The 17,230-nt window shown below is 40.9% G+C and overlaps 2 protein-coding genes across 6 annotated transcripts in view; both read right to left on the bottom strand.

Moving 5' to 3' along the window:
* The window catches only part of dok7a (docking protein 7a), a 38,609-nt gene extending 33,017 nt beyond the window's left edge, over positions 1 to 5,592 (bottom strand). Inside the window, exons 1-4 of one of the 3 annotated variants that reach the window (XM_079604898.1) lie at positions 5,454 to 5,592; positions 5,318 to 5,363; positions 3,009 to 3,224; positions 225 to 425 (exon numbers count right to left, since the gene is read on the bottom strand). In XM_079604898.1, coding sequence (XP_079461024.1) covers positions 225 to 425; positions 3,009 to 3,224; positions 5,318 to 5,363; positions 5,454 to 5,507 — 517 coding nt within the window. In that variant the 5' untranslated portion in view covers positions 5,508 to 5,592. The remainder of the gene's footprint in view (positions 1 to 224; positions 426 to 3,008; positions 3,225 to 5,317; positions 5,364 to 5,453) is intronic. The other 2 variants (XM_079604899.1, XM_079604897.1) reach the window with 2 other exon arrangements.
* A 761-nt stretch (positions 5,593 to 6,353) lies between these two features.
* The window catches only part of hgfac (HGF activator), a 30,656-nt gene continuing 19,779 nt past the window's right edge, over positions 6,354 to 17,230 (bottom strand). For 2 of the 3 annotated variants that reach the window (XM_079604776.1, XM_079604775.1), the window contains 5 exons: positions 16,272 to 16,512; positions 16,058 to 16,197; positions 9,617 to 9,757; positions 7,964 to 8,106; positions 6,357 to 6,806 (listed from right to left, as the gene is read on the bottom strand). In XM_079604776.1, coding sequence (XP_079460902.1) covers positions 6,564 to 6,806; positions 7,964 to 8,106; positions 9,617 to 9,757; positions 16,058 to 16,197; positions 16,272 to 16,512 — 908 coding nt within the window. In that variant the 3' untranslated portion in view covers positions 6,357 to 6,563. Of the gene's footprint in view, positions 6,807 to 7,963; positions 8,107 to 9,616; positions 9,758 to 16,057; positions 16,198 to 16,271; positions 16,513 to 17,230 lie in introns of all 3 variants that reach the window. The other variant, XM_079604774.1, reaches the window with a different exon arrangement.

Genomic DNA, 17,230 nt, shown 5'->3' with positions numbered 1-17,230 from the left:
CAGTGAAGGTGGACTCATTTAGAGAAAAATACATGTTTCACATTGACCAAACCCCAACATTTGCACTGTTGGCACCGCTTTTAAAAAAAACACACTGAAACCAAACTTTACTTGTCACAAAGCAATGGACCATGATAACTAACCAAACCTTGATTCCTTGATATTGCATTTTATTAAAAAGCTGAAAATAATGAGCCTTTTCATTTTTATATCGGCATACTCACAGTAACCACAGCGTGTTCCTCCCTCAAACACAAAGCCGTTGTTGACCGGCCCGTATCGCCGGAGGTCCAGCAGATTCCAGTGGCCGATGATGACGGCCGGCAGGTCTTTAGCGATGACCAGGACATTGTTGCATAAATGCAGAGTCGCCACTCCGCTTTCCAATTTAGTGCCGGGCAGCACAGAGACGGTGAAACTGTGGACTGACAGAAGAGAAAACATGATTTCCTGTACCAATCATTCAGATGCAATAAACAATAAACTGGAACTGAAGGACAAGTACAGTAAGTGGTGTATTCCTGTGCAAAACTCACAATAGTGTGGCTACCAAGGTGTTATGGGTGGTGGCTATGTGACTTCTAAGTACTAATTCTAAAAAAAAAATTGGGGTGGTTGCTTGGGCATTGCAATGTGGTTACTAGGGTGTTCTGGGTGGTTGATAGGTGGTTACTAAGGTATTATGTGCGGTTGATATGTGGTTACTAAGGTATTCTGTATGGTTGTAAGTGCGTTGCTAGGTGGTTTCTTGGACATTCTGTGTGGTTGCTAGATGGTTACTAAGGTATTTTGTTGAATGCCAGGGCATTGCCAGGTGGTTACTAGGGTGTTCTGGGCGACTTCTGGTTGTTAGGGCGGAGATAAGTGCATTTTAATGTATTTTGGGTGGTTTCTAGGGTATTGCAAGGAAGTTGCTAGGACACTGATAGGTGGTTACTAAGTTATTTTGGGTGTTTGCTAGGACAAGGTGGTTTCTAAGGCATTGCCAGGTGGTTGCTAGTTGACTCCTAGATATTTTCTAAAGAATTTGTGGAGGTTGCTAGAGTATTTAGGGTGGTTGATAGGTGGTTACTGATATTCTGGTTGTTTGCAAAAGCATTGCAAGGTGCTTGTTAATTTAGGCCAGGGTGTTCTGGGTGGTTGACAGATGGTTGCTAGGTGTGTTCTGGGTAGTTTATAAAGTATTCTAGGTGGTTTCTACAGCATTGCAAGATTGTTGCTAGGGTGTTATGGGTGGTTACTATGATGTTCTGTGTAGTTTTTAGGGCATTGGTGGTTTCTGAAGTATTCTGGGTGCTTGCAAGTTCAGGACTCTATGATATTCTGGCCTCTAAATATAGCCTGGGTCACTTTTGTAATGTATTTCAGCTTTATTTACACTCATAGTTGTATTATTCATTTATATTCATCAAGTGAAAATCATAGGTCTTAGAAAATCCGTAGTTCAGGGTTTGTTTAAATCTCTAATCCAACATGTGAATGATTGTACATGTTACACCTTGCCTTAACAAACAGCACTAACTAGAAAGCTCTGGTAAGTGTTCCTGATGCTAGGAATGTCACAATCTTCCTTTGGTCTGTGCAGTAAATCCCATCTAGTAACAGCTTCTCTTTGTCTGTGTGTGTAAAATGTGATGAGGGAATGCAGGCAGGGTTAAACCTGTTAGCACTAACTTTGAAACAGATTTACGAGGGTATGCAAATAAAAAGCAGCTACACACACAAACAGACACACGCAGCTGACTGCATCACATGCCTGCTCACAACTACAAAGAGTTCAAGCACATACACAACAATCACGTCAATCAATCAAATGTCTTTGGGTAGCTGATGCATAATGCGTGCTGTAGAGATGCACCGATTACAATTTTCTAGGCCGATTCCGATTTCCGATTTCTCATTGAGTTTAACCTGCCGATACCGATTTTAGCCGATTCCGATTTCATTTTTTCTAACCACTTTACTGCACACACAAATATTTATTTTCTATATTTGTTTTATTATAAAACACCATATACGTTTACCCAAACTGAATAATAAAAACAAGTTTAAATGGGTACATTTTCTATAAATATTTTTGAGTCTTCATTTTCTTTTCTGACATAGCCTACTCCAGTTCTTGTTAAAACACACTAGACATGCACATTCTGTGCATTTTGGGCACTTTTTGTGTGAAATCATATTTATTTTGAGCGTGAGCTCAAACTTTAATTGAGCGTGAGCGTTACACTTTAATTGATCATGAGCAGCGCAGCAAAAATAGACTCAGCGCCAAAACCCCGCCCCCTGCTCGTGGAGGGAATGCACTCATTGATTAACATGCATTACACGCGATGTTAATAATGCGGCACCCGAGTGCATTTGACCAGCAAAAAATCAGCATATTGAGTCTGCGTGAAAATCGGCCAATTCCAGTCACCAGCCGATCATTCGGTGCATCTCTACTTTAAATGATCTGGTCAAGTGTCTCACTATATCGCCTACCTCAATATAAATGCTCCTGTGTGACAAATTATTTTTTAAATAATTTTATTAATTTAGAATTACAAAATATAGTCAAGTCAAGTCATCTTCATTTATATAGCGCTTTTAACAATGTAGATTGCTTCAAAGCTGCTTTACAGAGATGAACGTATAATTTAAGGTAACAGATTGTTCTGGCTTTATAGCGGTTCCTGAATAGTGTTATTTTCCAGCTAAAGTTAGTTTTGATTGATTCACTTTCATCGAAAGGTAATTTGTAATTAAATTAGGGGCCGCTAAGATTAAGATTAAGTATAATTATTTCATGTAGTCTCCGAATCGATATGACCTCATAAAGCTTAACATATATAGATTTAATAAAAAAAATTTGATTTAATTTAACATTTACCTAAAACTATAAACGACTAAACTACCACTTTATCATGGAAACAGATGCAGATAGCGATGAGCTATTATCTCATCGGTCATTGTTTTGACCAGCACATGTAAGTGACTGTTTTATGGGTTAAATGTTGAATTCTGACCTTCCCCAAGGCAGTAGCGCAGTCGCAGGTCCCAGCTCTGCAGCGTCTCCCTGCTGTCGAAGCCGAGCACGGCGGTTTGACTGAGGCACAGGATTGAGAGGATGAAGGGAACGCCGTCAGCGCTGACACACGTCTCCAGACCGCAGATGTGCTCCAGCGTCACGCTGCTCCTGTCCTTCACACCGCGCTCCTTATACACGTACAGCACCAAACAATCTGACACACACAAACACACATTAGCTTTCATGAAGGACATGTTTAAAGACATTTATTAACCTTGACATTACAGTCAAGAAGGTCTGAAACGTCCACTTGACTTTGATGACAAAGAGATGACTTTCATTTAGTGGAAAAGTTAGTCATATTATAGTCATATTTTAACATAACACTGCTTATTGTAGAAATAATAAGAAAAAAGCATTGACTTTAAATCCATACTTACCTTCTAAATAATTGTTTTAAGAGTTTCGTCACTTTAATGGATATTTTTCTGTGTGTTTTATGAGGGCATTTGCCTTATTTAAGCTGCCGATGATTTACAATGCCCCTAGAAAATTTTAAGTGAATTTTTATTTAGAAATGAAAAAACACAATATAATAGAAATGGTATGTCACTGTGTGTATGAAATGCATTTTAATGTATTAATAGATCCAGAAAAAAAATGTCCAAAAAAAGCATTTGAGGTCATTCGGTTTTTGAACACGGCCCTGATTTTTTGTTGTGGTTGTTGTCGTTTTTGAAAGAAAGTAATACTTTTATTCAGCAAGGATGCATTACATCTATAAAGAGTAGCCTACAAAACAAACAGTTTTTTAATGTTACAAAAGATTTATATTTCAAATAAATGCTGTTCTTTTAAACTTTCTATTCATCAAAGACTCCTAAAAAAACAGTTTCCACATAAATATGAAGCAGCACAACTGATTTCAACATTGATAATAAGCAGCAAATCAGCATGAATTGAAGACTGAAGTAATGATGCTAAAAAATCAGCTTTGAACACAGGAATAAATTACATTTTTAAAATATAGGCCTATTACAATAGAAAACAATTAAGAGAATTCTTTCAATAATATAAAAAAATCTTACTGACCCCAAACTTTTGAACGGTAATGTAGTGTATCATGTGCCATTGTACCATTTATAGCTACTACAAACTGTAAGTGAATAAAGAGGTACATGTAGAGGTGCATGTCCAAAAAACAATTCTTACATCCCCTGAAAGATGTAGGTAGGTCAAACGTGATTCCTGCTACTACGAAAGCAAACAAACAAAACAACCTTTGGCATGTCACACACACACAGTGTGAACAGCTGTACAAACGTCTTTCCGCACACATTTCTGCTCTCACAGCTGATCTACTGCGATAGAAAACTTCACTTCACCAATAAAACATACTGCAGCGACGTCAAGACATTTCACTGAAGCAAGAGTGCTGTTGTACTGAATAGTGAAACATTCCAGTGCAGTTTTATGAAACTCCTGGAACGCAAATTAGTAAACCTGAATTAGGCCTAACAGTCGTGAAGTCTGTATATGTATCCTACATTATATAGCCTATAATGCCCATATATATATAGCATGATGTGCAAAAAAGACCAGCATATTTCAAGAAAAAAACATTACTGTTCATTACTCTCTATGTAAAACATGCATGTAACTCACACACCTTATTATAGATTAAAAACTCAAAAGTCAGCTTCATCCATGAACACTAACGTTCATAGTGTTTATCTTTCTGTCTAGATCACAAAACACAAGAGAAACTCCTTTAGGTTGATTTAAGCTTCCAACAGAATGTCTGGTAACAAAATAATGAATTGATTACCCTATATATTACATTTTATTATGTTCTATATCACCATTACATTTTATCCTTTTTGGTTTTATTGTATTCTAGCAAGTATTTGTAGGCTAATGTAATATGATTACAATATGAACTTGTTGCCATACAATCGCGGTAATATTTGATACATCTATAATAACATTTTGTTACAATTTATTAAAAACTATACTATGATTTTACAGTGAACTAGAAATTATTATGTAGCAACACCACAACGATCATGTCTGTTTTACAAATGCTTAGCCTACAGGCTATTTACAGATGCAAGCGTGATGTCTACATGCGTAACGTTATTAGTATATTTCTTTCTGTTTGCTGGTTTATGTTGTCGTTGCGTTGATAATGTTCAGTTTATCTTCATATATTAAAGTACATGTTAATTTTATGTAAAAATCATATTTGTTAATTGTCGCCACTGTTGAGTTTGTGTTGCTGTGAAGTGTATGATCATGATAACTGACCTGCGACCGGTGAGGGTTTGCGCAGAACCAGCCAGCGGCTCCTCCACTGCGAGAGAGAAGTCAAACCAAACCTTTACAGACAACCACTCATGAACAAATTATACACTCATACAGCTCGCGCGTGCGATTTCCATACTTTTTTGCCGTCTCTGATTTTTGCGGCTCCCTCTGCGACCACAGTATCACTCATCTTCCCCACATGACAGCTGCGCGTGCGCGCGCCCGCACGGCTCACTTTCAAAATAACGCCAGAGCGAGCGACCGCTGCCTCAGGCACGCGCCCAAATCATATGTCAGGGGTCAGTCAAAGGTTACTGTGTCGGTACGGAACAATTAATTAACCCTTGCAGCAGCATTTTGTCATGCAACCCTTAGCTACTAAATCTGTCATGTAACAAATGTGACGTGGTATATAAAACTAACCAATGAAACCTTGATACAGATCGGGTATAGTGTAGTCACATTTATAATATGCACACATTTATAATAATACAAAAGGTACCCACTTTGGGTAATTTTTTCACCCCAAACTGGGGGGGAAAAAAGCCAAAACTAAACAAAGTAAAGAAACCTGAGGAACTGGCATGAAAGCAATGTCAAAATGCAAAATATTAACTTTATAACTTGAAAATACAAATCATTATGTCTTTTATTTTTGTGTTGAACTGATAATATTTAGATGATCCATTTGGCCACTCCAGATGTGTCAAGAGTATTACAAAGGTCAACATAATGACTTGTTTGAATGGAAGTCAGTGGAGAAAATACCTCAAAGCTCGTAGTTTACGATTCTAAAATATATTGAACTAAATTACTATGCAAATGATTGCTTTTATACTATGATTTAACAACAAACTGTTGCATTTAAACTTCATCTGTCTGTTCACTTTATGGTGGACGCTCATGTGTATATCTTGCCGATTTGATATCTACGTAGTAATATCTATCATGACCTGGACATGTTCTTGATAGACAGTTTTAGAACACGACCTAAAACATTTTTAAAATACTTCATGCAGATTAAAAGACACATTTACTTCACAGCAATCAACTTAATTTATTGCTATGCAAAAAAAAAAAAAATATATAATACATAACAAACTTATTATAGTGTGTACATGTCACAATATTGCTTGTTAATATAAATACAATAGCATTAATAACACGTTATCTTTAGGTTCAGTAGTATTACTCAGTAACATGAACACTGTAATAAAAAGTGTAAACTAATACATTAATAATAAAGTCACAGTTGATTTATGGGTTGTTGTTGGCATTGATTCCCAATGCAAATGTTTATCTCTGTTCTGATAGCCGATGTTGTTTTTCTGGATCTTTTGATGACGCTGTTTATCCAGTCAGAATATTTGGGCACGAGGGTATAAACGCCTGGTTTTCCTGACCGTCCACATCCGTCCCCCCAACTGATGATGCCGTAAAGGAAACTCACACCGTCACACTCACATGCTAAAGGACCGCCGGAGTCTCCCTAAACAAATTATATCACACACATTAAAAGAATATACATTTGGCTAATTTTTCAATGCTTTTTAATTGCTTCAATGCAAAATGGTTTCTGTCACCCGACTCAGCAAAAATCATAAATTATTTTATTACTCAGTCAACCATTAGCAAAAACTGTGACACTTACAATAAGGTCTCATTAGATAATGCATTAACAAACAAGAACTATGCATTTGTTACAGTAGTTATTGTTAACATTAGTAAATAAAAATAAATATGCAGATGTGCATTATCATGCTCATTAAAGGGACAGTTCACCCAAAAATGAAAATGAAGTCAGCATTTACTCACCTTCAAGTTGTTCCTAACCTGTATACTTTTCTTTGTTCTGCTGAACACAAAATATGATATTTGGAAGAATGTTGGTAACATACAGATTTTAGGTCCCATTGACAACCATAGTAGGAAAAATACTACTATGTTGGTTACAAACATTCTTCCAAATATCTTCCTTTGTGTTCAGCAGAACAAGACATTTATACGGGTTTGAAACTATTTGAGAGTGAGTAAATGATGACAGAATGTTGATTTTTTGGGGAACTATTCCCTTTAAAGGGATTTCATAAAAAAAGAAAAATCTTAATTTGTCTTTCAAAGATGAACGAAAGTCTTACGGGTTAAGAACGACACAAAGGTGAGTAAATGTGTTAGGCTGAACTAACCCTTAATACATATTATTAACAGATATGATTTTTGATTTTAGTAATAGTAACAGATACAAATTTTGATTTTAGTAATAGTAAATGTTGAAATGAATATTAGCTAAGATGAATAAATGCTTTAGAAGTACTTTTATTATCTAATGTAACTTTTGCTGTAAAGTGTTCCTTTAAAAAACTTGTATTTATGTATCTACAGTCCATTTTGCAAGTTTACAAAATGTCAAATTTATGTTCAGAACAGCTCAATTATTGTAAAGTAATATTGTTATAGAATAAAGAATATTGAATATTAGTCTAAAATAAAATATAAATGTCATTACCATGCATATTCAAATTTGAATCCGAATTATTATTATTTTTTTTGTAAAAAACAAAAACATTGGTTTCTAAAAAAAGAAAAAGATACGTAGAAAAAAAGCGAAGATATATCATATTAGTGCTTAGTGATTTGACGTCTTACCTGGCAGGCGTCCACACAGGAGTCACTCCCGGCACACAGCATCCCCGACCGGACCTCTGATCCATACACTTCTGGACTCGAACACTGGTCAAACGGAATAATCTTCACCACTCCCTCGATCAGGTCTGAATATGAGTTTGCCTCTAAACAAACACACACACAAGTTACTTTCAATTTTATGCAGATCATGATTAATTAATGTTCCTAAACTGAATTCAAATGGATAACAAGTTTACAAATTCAGACCCTATTTGGCAGATATTTTTTCTTCTTTTAAGCATAAATTCAGAAAACATACAATATCTTAAGCCATTTAGCTTCTCAAGACAAACATACTGAGTAAGAAAATATTTTTTAACGGAGCTGTCAGAATAACGCTGACCTCATACAATCACAATGTGATATAGACATTATTATTAACACACACACACACACACACACACAGACACACACACTTTACTGCTCTGCCATGACGTTCTAAGCTTGGCCGCTAATCATGGCCTATAGAGGGCGCACCACGATAAGAAATCTTCTAAATCAACTTTTACGCTCCAATTCCAACAGTTAAAGTTAAACATATCCACAAAATATGTTTAATTATACCATCTGGATGCTCAAAATTGATCGGGTGAATACATGTTTTAAACAGCTTGTACAGACAAGTTAATCGCTGGTCTAAACTCGTTTTAATGACTTTCCTGTTGCGGCTGCTATTGTGTGTGTGCCGAACCAAGTCACCCTGTCATGATGGAGAAGGACAAGGATGGAGTTTTAGGAGGAATGTTTGCATTTAAAAAGTTGCCTGATGGCGCGTTTGACAAAACAAAGATGTTGTGTACAATTAGCAAAGCTGAATTCAAATACCATAGAAGCTGGATGCACCGAATTTTCGGCCGCCGAAAATTATCGTCCGAAAATGGCATTTTTGGTTTTTGGCCAAAAGTTCAAGTTCAAGTTCATTTGCCACCCCGCCCCTCCCCTCCGTGTTCAGAGCAGAGGAGGAAGAGAGCGCAGCGCGCCAACACACACACACACGGAACGGAGAGCACAGCACACACGCGGAGCGGTAAAGACCTGCTCGTAAAACCTGATCGCCGAATACGGAGGGGCGGGGCAGCATATTTTCTGCCTTTTTAAACTTTTTTTTAAAACATTAAAAACTTTTTAAATGCAAACATTCCTCCTAAAACTCCATCATTGTCCTTCTCCATCATGACAGGGTGACTTGGTTCGGCACACACACAATAGCAACCGCAAGGAAGTCATTAAAACGAGGCAAAAAAAGTGCTGCGTCAATTGTGTTATTTTTTTTAAATGCGTTAAACATCTCAAATTAATTGCAAAGATTAACACGTTGATTCCCCCAGCCCTAATATACACACAGTGTATATATATATATATATATATATATATATATATATATATATATATATATATATATACACACTGTATATGTGTGTTTGTTTGTTCCAAAACACAGTGAGCTGCTTTGCTGTTTTTGTCTACATATAATCAGCATCTTTAGCATCATCATAGAAAATCATAATCTTTTAAAAAATATTAATTTTTGAAAAAACAAAAACATGATTCACATCTACAAAAACAAATACTAAAATATATGAATACTAAAAATCTCATTGTTGTCATACTCACTCTCACTCATGTGACCCCAGCCCGAGATCTTACAACAGAATTGATCTGGGAACGTTGTGCCTTTCCCTGGCAGGCAGATCGGCCTGATGAACGGTGTTTTCTGAGCACAGCGTCCGTTGACCTTCTTCAACTTCAGTAAGACTATGAAAACAGCTTTTATTACACACAAAACACATACACAACACACAAATGCATACTATCCGAATTGCAACGTCTTGGCAAGTTTTGCACATGCAAAGGGTTTTCAAAAAAAATTATTATTTATTTTTTACAAGTTTTATTTATGGTCTTTTGGAGATAGGAATACTATTGAGAGAATAGGAAATGGTGAGATTGGGATATTTCACTTTTCAAACAGCACAAGTGTTGGTGAACAAGCGTGTTTGAGCATGTCTGTGTCACACCAGCCCACGTATGCATCTGTATATGTTTTACACGCATTTCCTTGGAAACTTTAAAAATCACAATTTGAATTACCTCTGAAAAGTCATACAATGTAAAAAACCTCAACTTGTATTTTATTTCTTGTTTGCATGGGCTTTTTTACTTTAAAGGGATACCTCACCGCTGGAAAGATGAATTTGTATTTAAATTTGGTCATTTATGTAGTAGAAATGTGAAATTATTTTAGAAAATGTATTTGTGGCTCATGTGGATGAAAGACAACAACTCCCAGAATGCATTTGCTTTGCTGCCCTACGAGGCCACTCCCAAGCCACGCCTACCAGGTAACAGAGGGCAGTATCAGAAGTACTAGTTGACTCGACTGTAACCCTGGTTCCCTGAGAGGGAACGAGACGCTGCGTTGAGACGCGGTGGGAACGCCTTGCGTGATTGCGTCGTGAAGCACGTGTATAATCAGTCCAATGGAAACGGGAGACGTCATGGGCGGGTGACGTCACCGACCAGGAAGCTATAAAGCACTCCCGTGAACACAAACACACTAGCTTTGAAAAAGCCTGAAGCAAGATGATCACAGGAATGCAGGGAGTATGGCAAAGCAACGCAGCATCTCGTTCCCTCTCAGGGAACCAGGGTTACATACGTAACCTGAGACGTTCCCTTTCAAGGGAACTTGAGCTGCGTTGAGACGCGGTGGGAACCCTATACCCACGACGCCATATGACAAATGCCTGTTGTGTATGAAGACTGTGCGCATACTACGAAACAAGCCCCCTAGACCCAGGAGTGGAGTCTAGGTCCAAGTCATAAAAATGGACAAATGTATGCGGTAAGGACCAGCCTGCCGCATTACAGATGTCGTGGAGAGAAACTCCTGAAATTAAAGCCCAGAGGCAGCCATACTCCTAGTAGAGTGGGCCCGGACAGCCAAAGGTGAAGGCTGTCCAGCCTCTACATAAGCAAGTGAGATAGCCTCAACTACTCGCTTGCTCAATATCTGTCTTTAGCTTTTCCTGATTAAGGTGGAGGACAGAAGGCCTGCAGCACAATTGACCCACAAATACATTGAGTAGGGACCTAGGAATACAACCCGGCCTGGGGTGAAGAAAGACTACCACCATACCAGGTGCAAATCCAAGTACGTGCAGGCCTCAGCCTCATGTACCACGGAGAAGATGAAATAAGGATCTCTCTTCAAAGATAACCCAGCAAAGAAACATTCATTGCAGAAATCAAGTACTGTACCATAGGGCAGATAGCAAGATTCAGAAGGTGTTCTCCGCACCCGGCAGAGAACAGTTTACATTTCAATGCATATTTCAATGCAGTCTTCTCGTGGAGGGAGATCTAGACTGGAGTATGGTCTCCACGACCTCAGTCGAGAGACCTGAATCTATGAGCTGGGCCCCCTCAGAGGCCGAGCCCACAGTATCCATGACTCCAGATGAGGGTAACTCCCGGGAGCAATGATATCGGGAAATGCGTACAGGTGTAGCCTCAACCACACCTAAAACATCGCATCCAGTCCAAGCAGAGCTGGATGCGTCAAGGATAACCACAAAGGCAAAGTTTTAACCGAAGTTCTCCCAAAGAAGCTCCACCACCTCGGGGTGAAGTCTCCATTCCCCGGGCCTCAGCCCCTGCCTCAACAGGATATCTGCTCTGATATACGAGACCATCAGTGTGCTGTCCAGAAGGATCAGGCACATGGTGACCTCTCGGTTCTGACAGGAAGTATTGAGATTCTCGGAATACCGCCATCACTTCTAGCCAATTATGTGCCAAAAGGAGATGGTCCTGCCAAAGACCCTTCGCCGAGTGACCACTCATGATCACCCCCCACTTGTGAGGGAAGCATCCGTCGATAGCATAAGCGTCGACAAGAAGCCCCCAACACTGGGCCTGGGCGAGGAACCAAGGTTCTTTCACATGACCGAGGCACGTAGGCATAGCCGCGTGACCTTGATCATGCGAAAAAGGATTTCCCCTCGGAGAAAACCCCTTGGTCCTGAGCCACCACTGCAGGGGTCTCATGTACAGAAGGCCAAAAGTAATTACGTTGGACGCAGCTGCCATGAGACCCAACAGTCTGAAACTGTTCCACAGTGAGTGACTGGCCTAGTTTTACCCCATTTACAGCGAATCATATATAACACCTGGAAAAGTGGTCCTCTGAGCTGGGAGGAGCACACTCTTCTTGGCGTTGAGTCGCAACCCCAACATCTTTAAATGAGACAGAACGACATCTCGATGCCGAACTGCCACCTGCTCAAATTGAGTTAGGATCAACCAATCGTCGATAGTATAATACGCAAATGCGCTGGAGTCCCAGAGGAGCCAGAGCTGCATCCACGCATATTGTAAAGGTGTGGGGTGATAAACCTAGGCCGAATAGAAGAACCCGATACTGGTATGCTTCGCCCCTGAAAGCAAACCTCAGGAACCTCCTGTGATGAGGATGGATAGATAAGCGTCCTTCAAGTCTATTGTGACAGACCAGCCCTCGGGCTGAATCTGTGACACAATCATATTAGCGTAAGCATACTATGAACATGAGATTCTGAAACCTGCTTTTTAATAGACGCAGGTCTAGAATAGGACGCAACCCCTCATCCTCTTTCGGAACAATGAAGTAGCGGCTGTAAAACCCTGACTGTCTGCTGGGAGGAGGAACCCCTTCTGTAGCTCCTTTTTGCAGAAGTGTCAGCACTTCCTGCTCCATAACCAGAGCCTGCTCGAGGTCCACCACTGTGGGGAGGACCCCTAGAAATCTGGGCGGACGAGAACCGAACTGAATTCTGAACCCTTTTCTATAGTGTGCAGGACCCACTGAGAAATATGTGGCAGTAGTTTCCACGCCAGTAGTTTCCATTCTCGAGACTGGCCTCTGGATTTGGTTGAACAGTCACTTCAGTGCCCTGAAGAGGCGAACCGGCAGGGAACAACCGAACTGACCATTCTACGACCCTCCTCGGAGGATCGTTTGGGGACGCTGACACCTCGGTGCCCTGAACGGAGGACCGGCAGGGAACAACCGAACTGGCAGCACTGCGACCCTCCTCAAAGAGTCGCACCCCAGAGGTCGCCGAGGAGAAACGATTTCTCAAAACCGTCCCTGCCCCGGAGGAACCTCCAGAAGCCTGATAGCCTCAGCGTCAGGACTTCTTGTCTAAGTTTTATTAGAGATAACGACAGTCCTCAGATCTTGCCTACCTCTATCTTAGTCGGAGGATCGTTGGAAAAAGCAGGCACCTCGGCACCCTGAAACGGCGAACCGGCAGGGAAACCGAACTGACCGCTCTACGACCCTCCTCGGAGGATCGTTTGGGGACGCTGACACCTCGGTGCCCTGAACGGAGGACCGGCAGGGAACAACCGAACTGGCAGCGCTGCGACCCTCCTCAGAGAGTCGCACCCCAGAGGGCGCCGAGGAGAAACGATTTCTCAAAACCGTTCCTGCCCCGGAGGAACCCTCAGAAGCCTGATAGCCTCAGCGTCAGGACTTCTCTTCTAAGTTTCATTAGAGATAACGACAGTCCTCAGATCTTGCCTACCTCTAACTACCTTAGTTCCAACGACCCTCCTCGGAGGATCGTTGGAAAAAGCAGGCACCTCGGCGCCCTGAAACGGCAAACCGGCAGGGAAACCGAACTGACTGCTCTACGACCCTCCTCGGATGATCGTTTGGGGACGCTGACACCTCGGTGTCCTGAAACGGCGAACCGGCAGGAGAACCGAACTGGCAGCGTTGCGACCCTCCTCAGAGAGTCGCACCCCAGAGGGCGCCGAGGAGAAACGATTTCTCAAAACCGTCCCTACCCTGGAGGGGACCACCCTCAGAAGCCTGCAGCCTCAGCGTCAGGGCTTCTTCTTCCGGCTATATTAGAGATAAAACAGTTCTCCGATCTTGCATATCTCTAACTGGCTAGACAGCAACCGCCACCCAGGTCCCTCTCGATTGTGGATGAGCCCGAATGGCGACGCTCTATTTTGCAGCACTTTATGCTGCGAGGAGCTTTAGTAGGCTGAGACTGCTCCCGCCCAGCAGTCTCAGGAACATTAGATCGGTGAGGAAGACACCTCTGGAACGCCGCTGGATAGTTTATATCATCATTTTGTTGAAAGCGAAGCGTTCAGAGAACAGACATATATATATATATTTTTTTTTCATACATCAGAAAAACTTATATATATCACTCCGTGGCCACCAGCAGGAAAACAACCGAACTGGCAGCGCTGCGACCCTCCTCAGAGAGTCGCCCCCCAGAGGACGCAAAGGGGAGAAACGATTTCTCGAAACCGTCCCTCCCCCATATAGTGATCTGTTGCGCGACGCAATTCTCGAAATAGCGTCAGTGCTGACATCCTCACATTCATCCATGTCCTTATATAGTTTACCCACCAATGCTGCCTTATAATATTTATCTATTATTTATGATGGCTGGTGGATAACGCCGGGGTAATGATGACGCCGACTCGGGAGAGAAATAGCTAGTTAGCGTCTCTTTAACCCGAGGCACTGTCATACTATGATATTTAATACCCAAAACATTACTTTAGTAGAAGTTTTGGGGATAAACACATAAAACAGAAACCGGTTTATTCCAAAATCTCAACTCAGTGTGGAATCGAGATAGGAAAAAAAAACGGCAATCCCTGACGAGGAGGCTGAGATATAGAGATTTAATTATATTCTCACTCATAATGTTCAGCTGGCCAGAAAACATTTAACTAGGAAATCAGCACAAAATAAAACCTCCTTTTATAAGCTCCTCTTTATACAACAGAGTTATGAGCTGACTTATTAATTTATTCATTGAAAACTCACAAGCTTTGTTCATAATATACATATACACATATATCCTTTTCTTTTCTTTTTTCACACTAACGATACCAATTCCTCGGAACTGGAGATCGCAGCACGATAGGCACTGGAACTAACACGTGTGGCAGAGATAGGGCGCGCCCGTCTCAAACCTCGCTGTTAGATCATTTGCGATCCCCGAGATGCACGTCGCCGCTGTGCCTCGGCAGCAGCGGGACTCGCGCCTCGGGGAGCGCGCACCCAAGCGTCCTCCTCAAAGGACGCCCGGCGGGAGTGAGTTGAAACAGACAACCTCTGCAATACTCAGTCAGTCCCCTCGAGAACTGACTGGGTATGCTATACTCCCAAACAAGCAACACAAAGCTGATGCGCGTCCCCACCCGAGATAAAACGAGGGTAGGGAACAACACAACGTTTTGAATTCTTGTTTCTCCATAATATCTAGATACTGAGACAGACAAACAATAAATAGACAGGACAGTATTTTACACAGATCGCACTTGCTGAAGGCAACAAAGCTAGTGTGTTTGTGTTCACGGGAGTGCTTTATAGCTTCCTGGTCGGTGACGTCACCCGCCCATGACGTCTCCCGTTTCCATTGGATTGATTATACACGTGCTTCACGACGCAATCACGCAAGGTGTTCCCACCGCGTCTCAACGCAGCTTGAGTTCCCTTGAAAGGGAACATGCGGAACTAGCTCCTACTTCTGGCTGTAGTCTCTAGCCTCTGGCCAAAAAAGCCTCCAATGATGCAAAATTAAGATTTTTGCGTCATCTGGGGATTTTTTCCAGACAAAAAATACATAAATCTCTCGTCTCAGAGGGACATGAGGCAGGGAAAGCACGGTAATTCGAAAATACTACAGGTTTTCTACTGATACAAAGCTTAATGCTAATCAGTGAAGTATCCCTTCAAGTTTAGTTTATTAAAAGCTAAAAATATTTTTTACAGTGCTCATATCAGCATTAATGAGTATTATAAATAATATATCCCCCTACACTAACCCTACCCCTAAAGCTACCCATCACAGAAAACTTTCTGCATTTTCAAATAAGCATAATTAAGTATGTTTATTATTCCATTTCCCCGTGACTGGCTGGTCCCCCTTGCGGGGACATTTGGTCCTCACAATTTAGATTAAACAAGTACACACACATTGCTTGTAAATTTGTAATGATGTTAAAGTTTTTGTATTTGGAGTCCAAACTCACCAATATCATTTAAGGTCGGCTGGAACTGAGTATAATGGGGGTACAAAATATAGTCCTCAACACCAAACGTCCTGGTGTTCGTGCCGGTGTCGTTAAAGTAATGCTGGCCAAGAACAACCCGAATCTGTGACCGCAATGGACTGAGAAAGAGAGTTAGAATGAAGTTAAAATTTCCTAAATCCAAATGCATATAAACACACAGACACACACATACTTGCGCAGGAAGCAGTGAGCCGCGGATACGATCCAGCAGGCGGAAACCAGCGTTCCCGCGCAGAACTCATCGCTGATGTACAACGCTGCCATCCAGGGGTGAGCGCCAGGCAATGCGGACGTCCCACCCAGGATACGACCCCGACCGATCCGTTTCTTGTGCCTCTTCCCACACACCGGTGTCCTGGCAGGGGTGCGGGACGGCCGTGGTACATCAGCCATGACATGACCTCTGCGAGAAGCTGACAGTAGGAACAGAGAGAAAGTTCAATCCAAACACACCTGATTGAAGTATATTGAATATAAGTCATCAAGAAATCTAAATTGGCAATTCTTGTTTATTATGGAATATAATATAAATAAAATGTATGAGCCCTCGTAATCTTTAATCAAAATAGCTTTCCATCCATCTTTCAGCACCATCTCTTCTCTGTTGACGTCTTTACTGGCGCAAGGGCAGGACTACCTGTCAATCAAATGAAATCCACCAATAACAAACCACAACTGTCAACTAAGGTCCAATCAATTCCCCATGGACAAAATGAAGTCCCATGATATGTCACAATAGGGCAGAAAAGACTATCGCAACTTCTGTTTAATGCTGACTTTACAAGAAACTACAACAAAAAGATTTGTCTTAGCATTTGAGCTTTTGTCAGCAGTTTTTCAATCAGCTAAGAAAAAGGACATCTGCAAATATGATACAAATTAAATAATCAATATGTCTATGTATACTGAATGAAACCATATATAAATAAGTTATTGCAAAAAAAAAACAATATTTGGGATTAAGGGATTATATACAGATGATCTAAAGATGATCCGGTTGCGCTACATACAGTACACTGTTTTTAATGCTTTTAAAATAAGTATCTTGTGCTCACCAAAGCTGCATTTATTTGATAAAAAAATTTTTTTGTAAAAACAGTGAAAAATTATTACGAATTAAACTAACTGTTT

The sequence above is a fragment of the Phoxinus phoxinus genome (assembly GCF_949152265.1).
Source record: "Phoxinus phoxinus genome assembly, chromosome: 2".
Lineage (NCBI taxonomy): Eukaryota > Metazoa > Chordata > Actinopteri > Cypriniformes > Leuciscidae > Phoxinus > Phoxinus phoxinus.
Note: the sequence above shows the minus strand (reverse complement) of the source record. Positions and strands in the feature narration are given on the sequence as shown.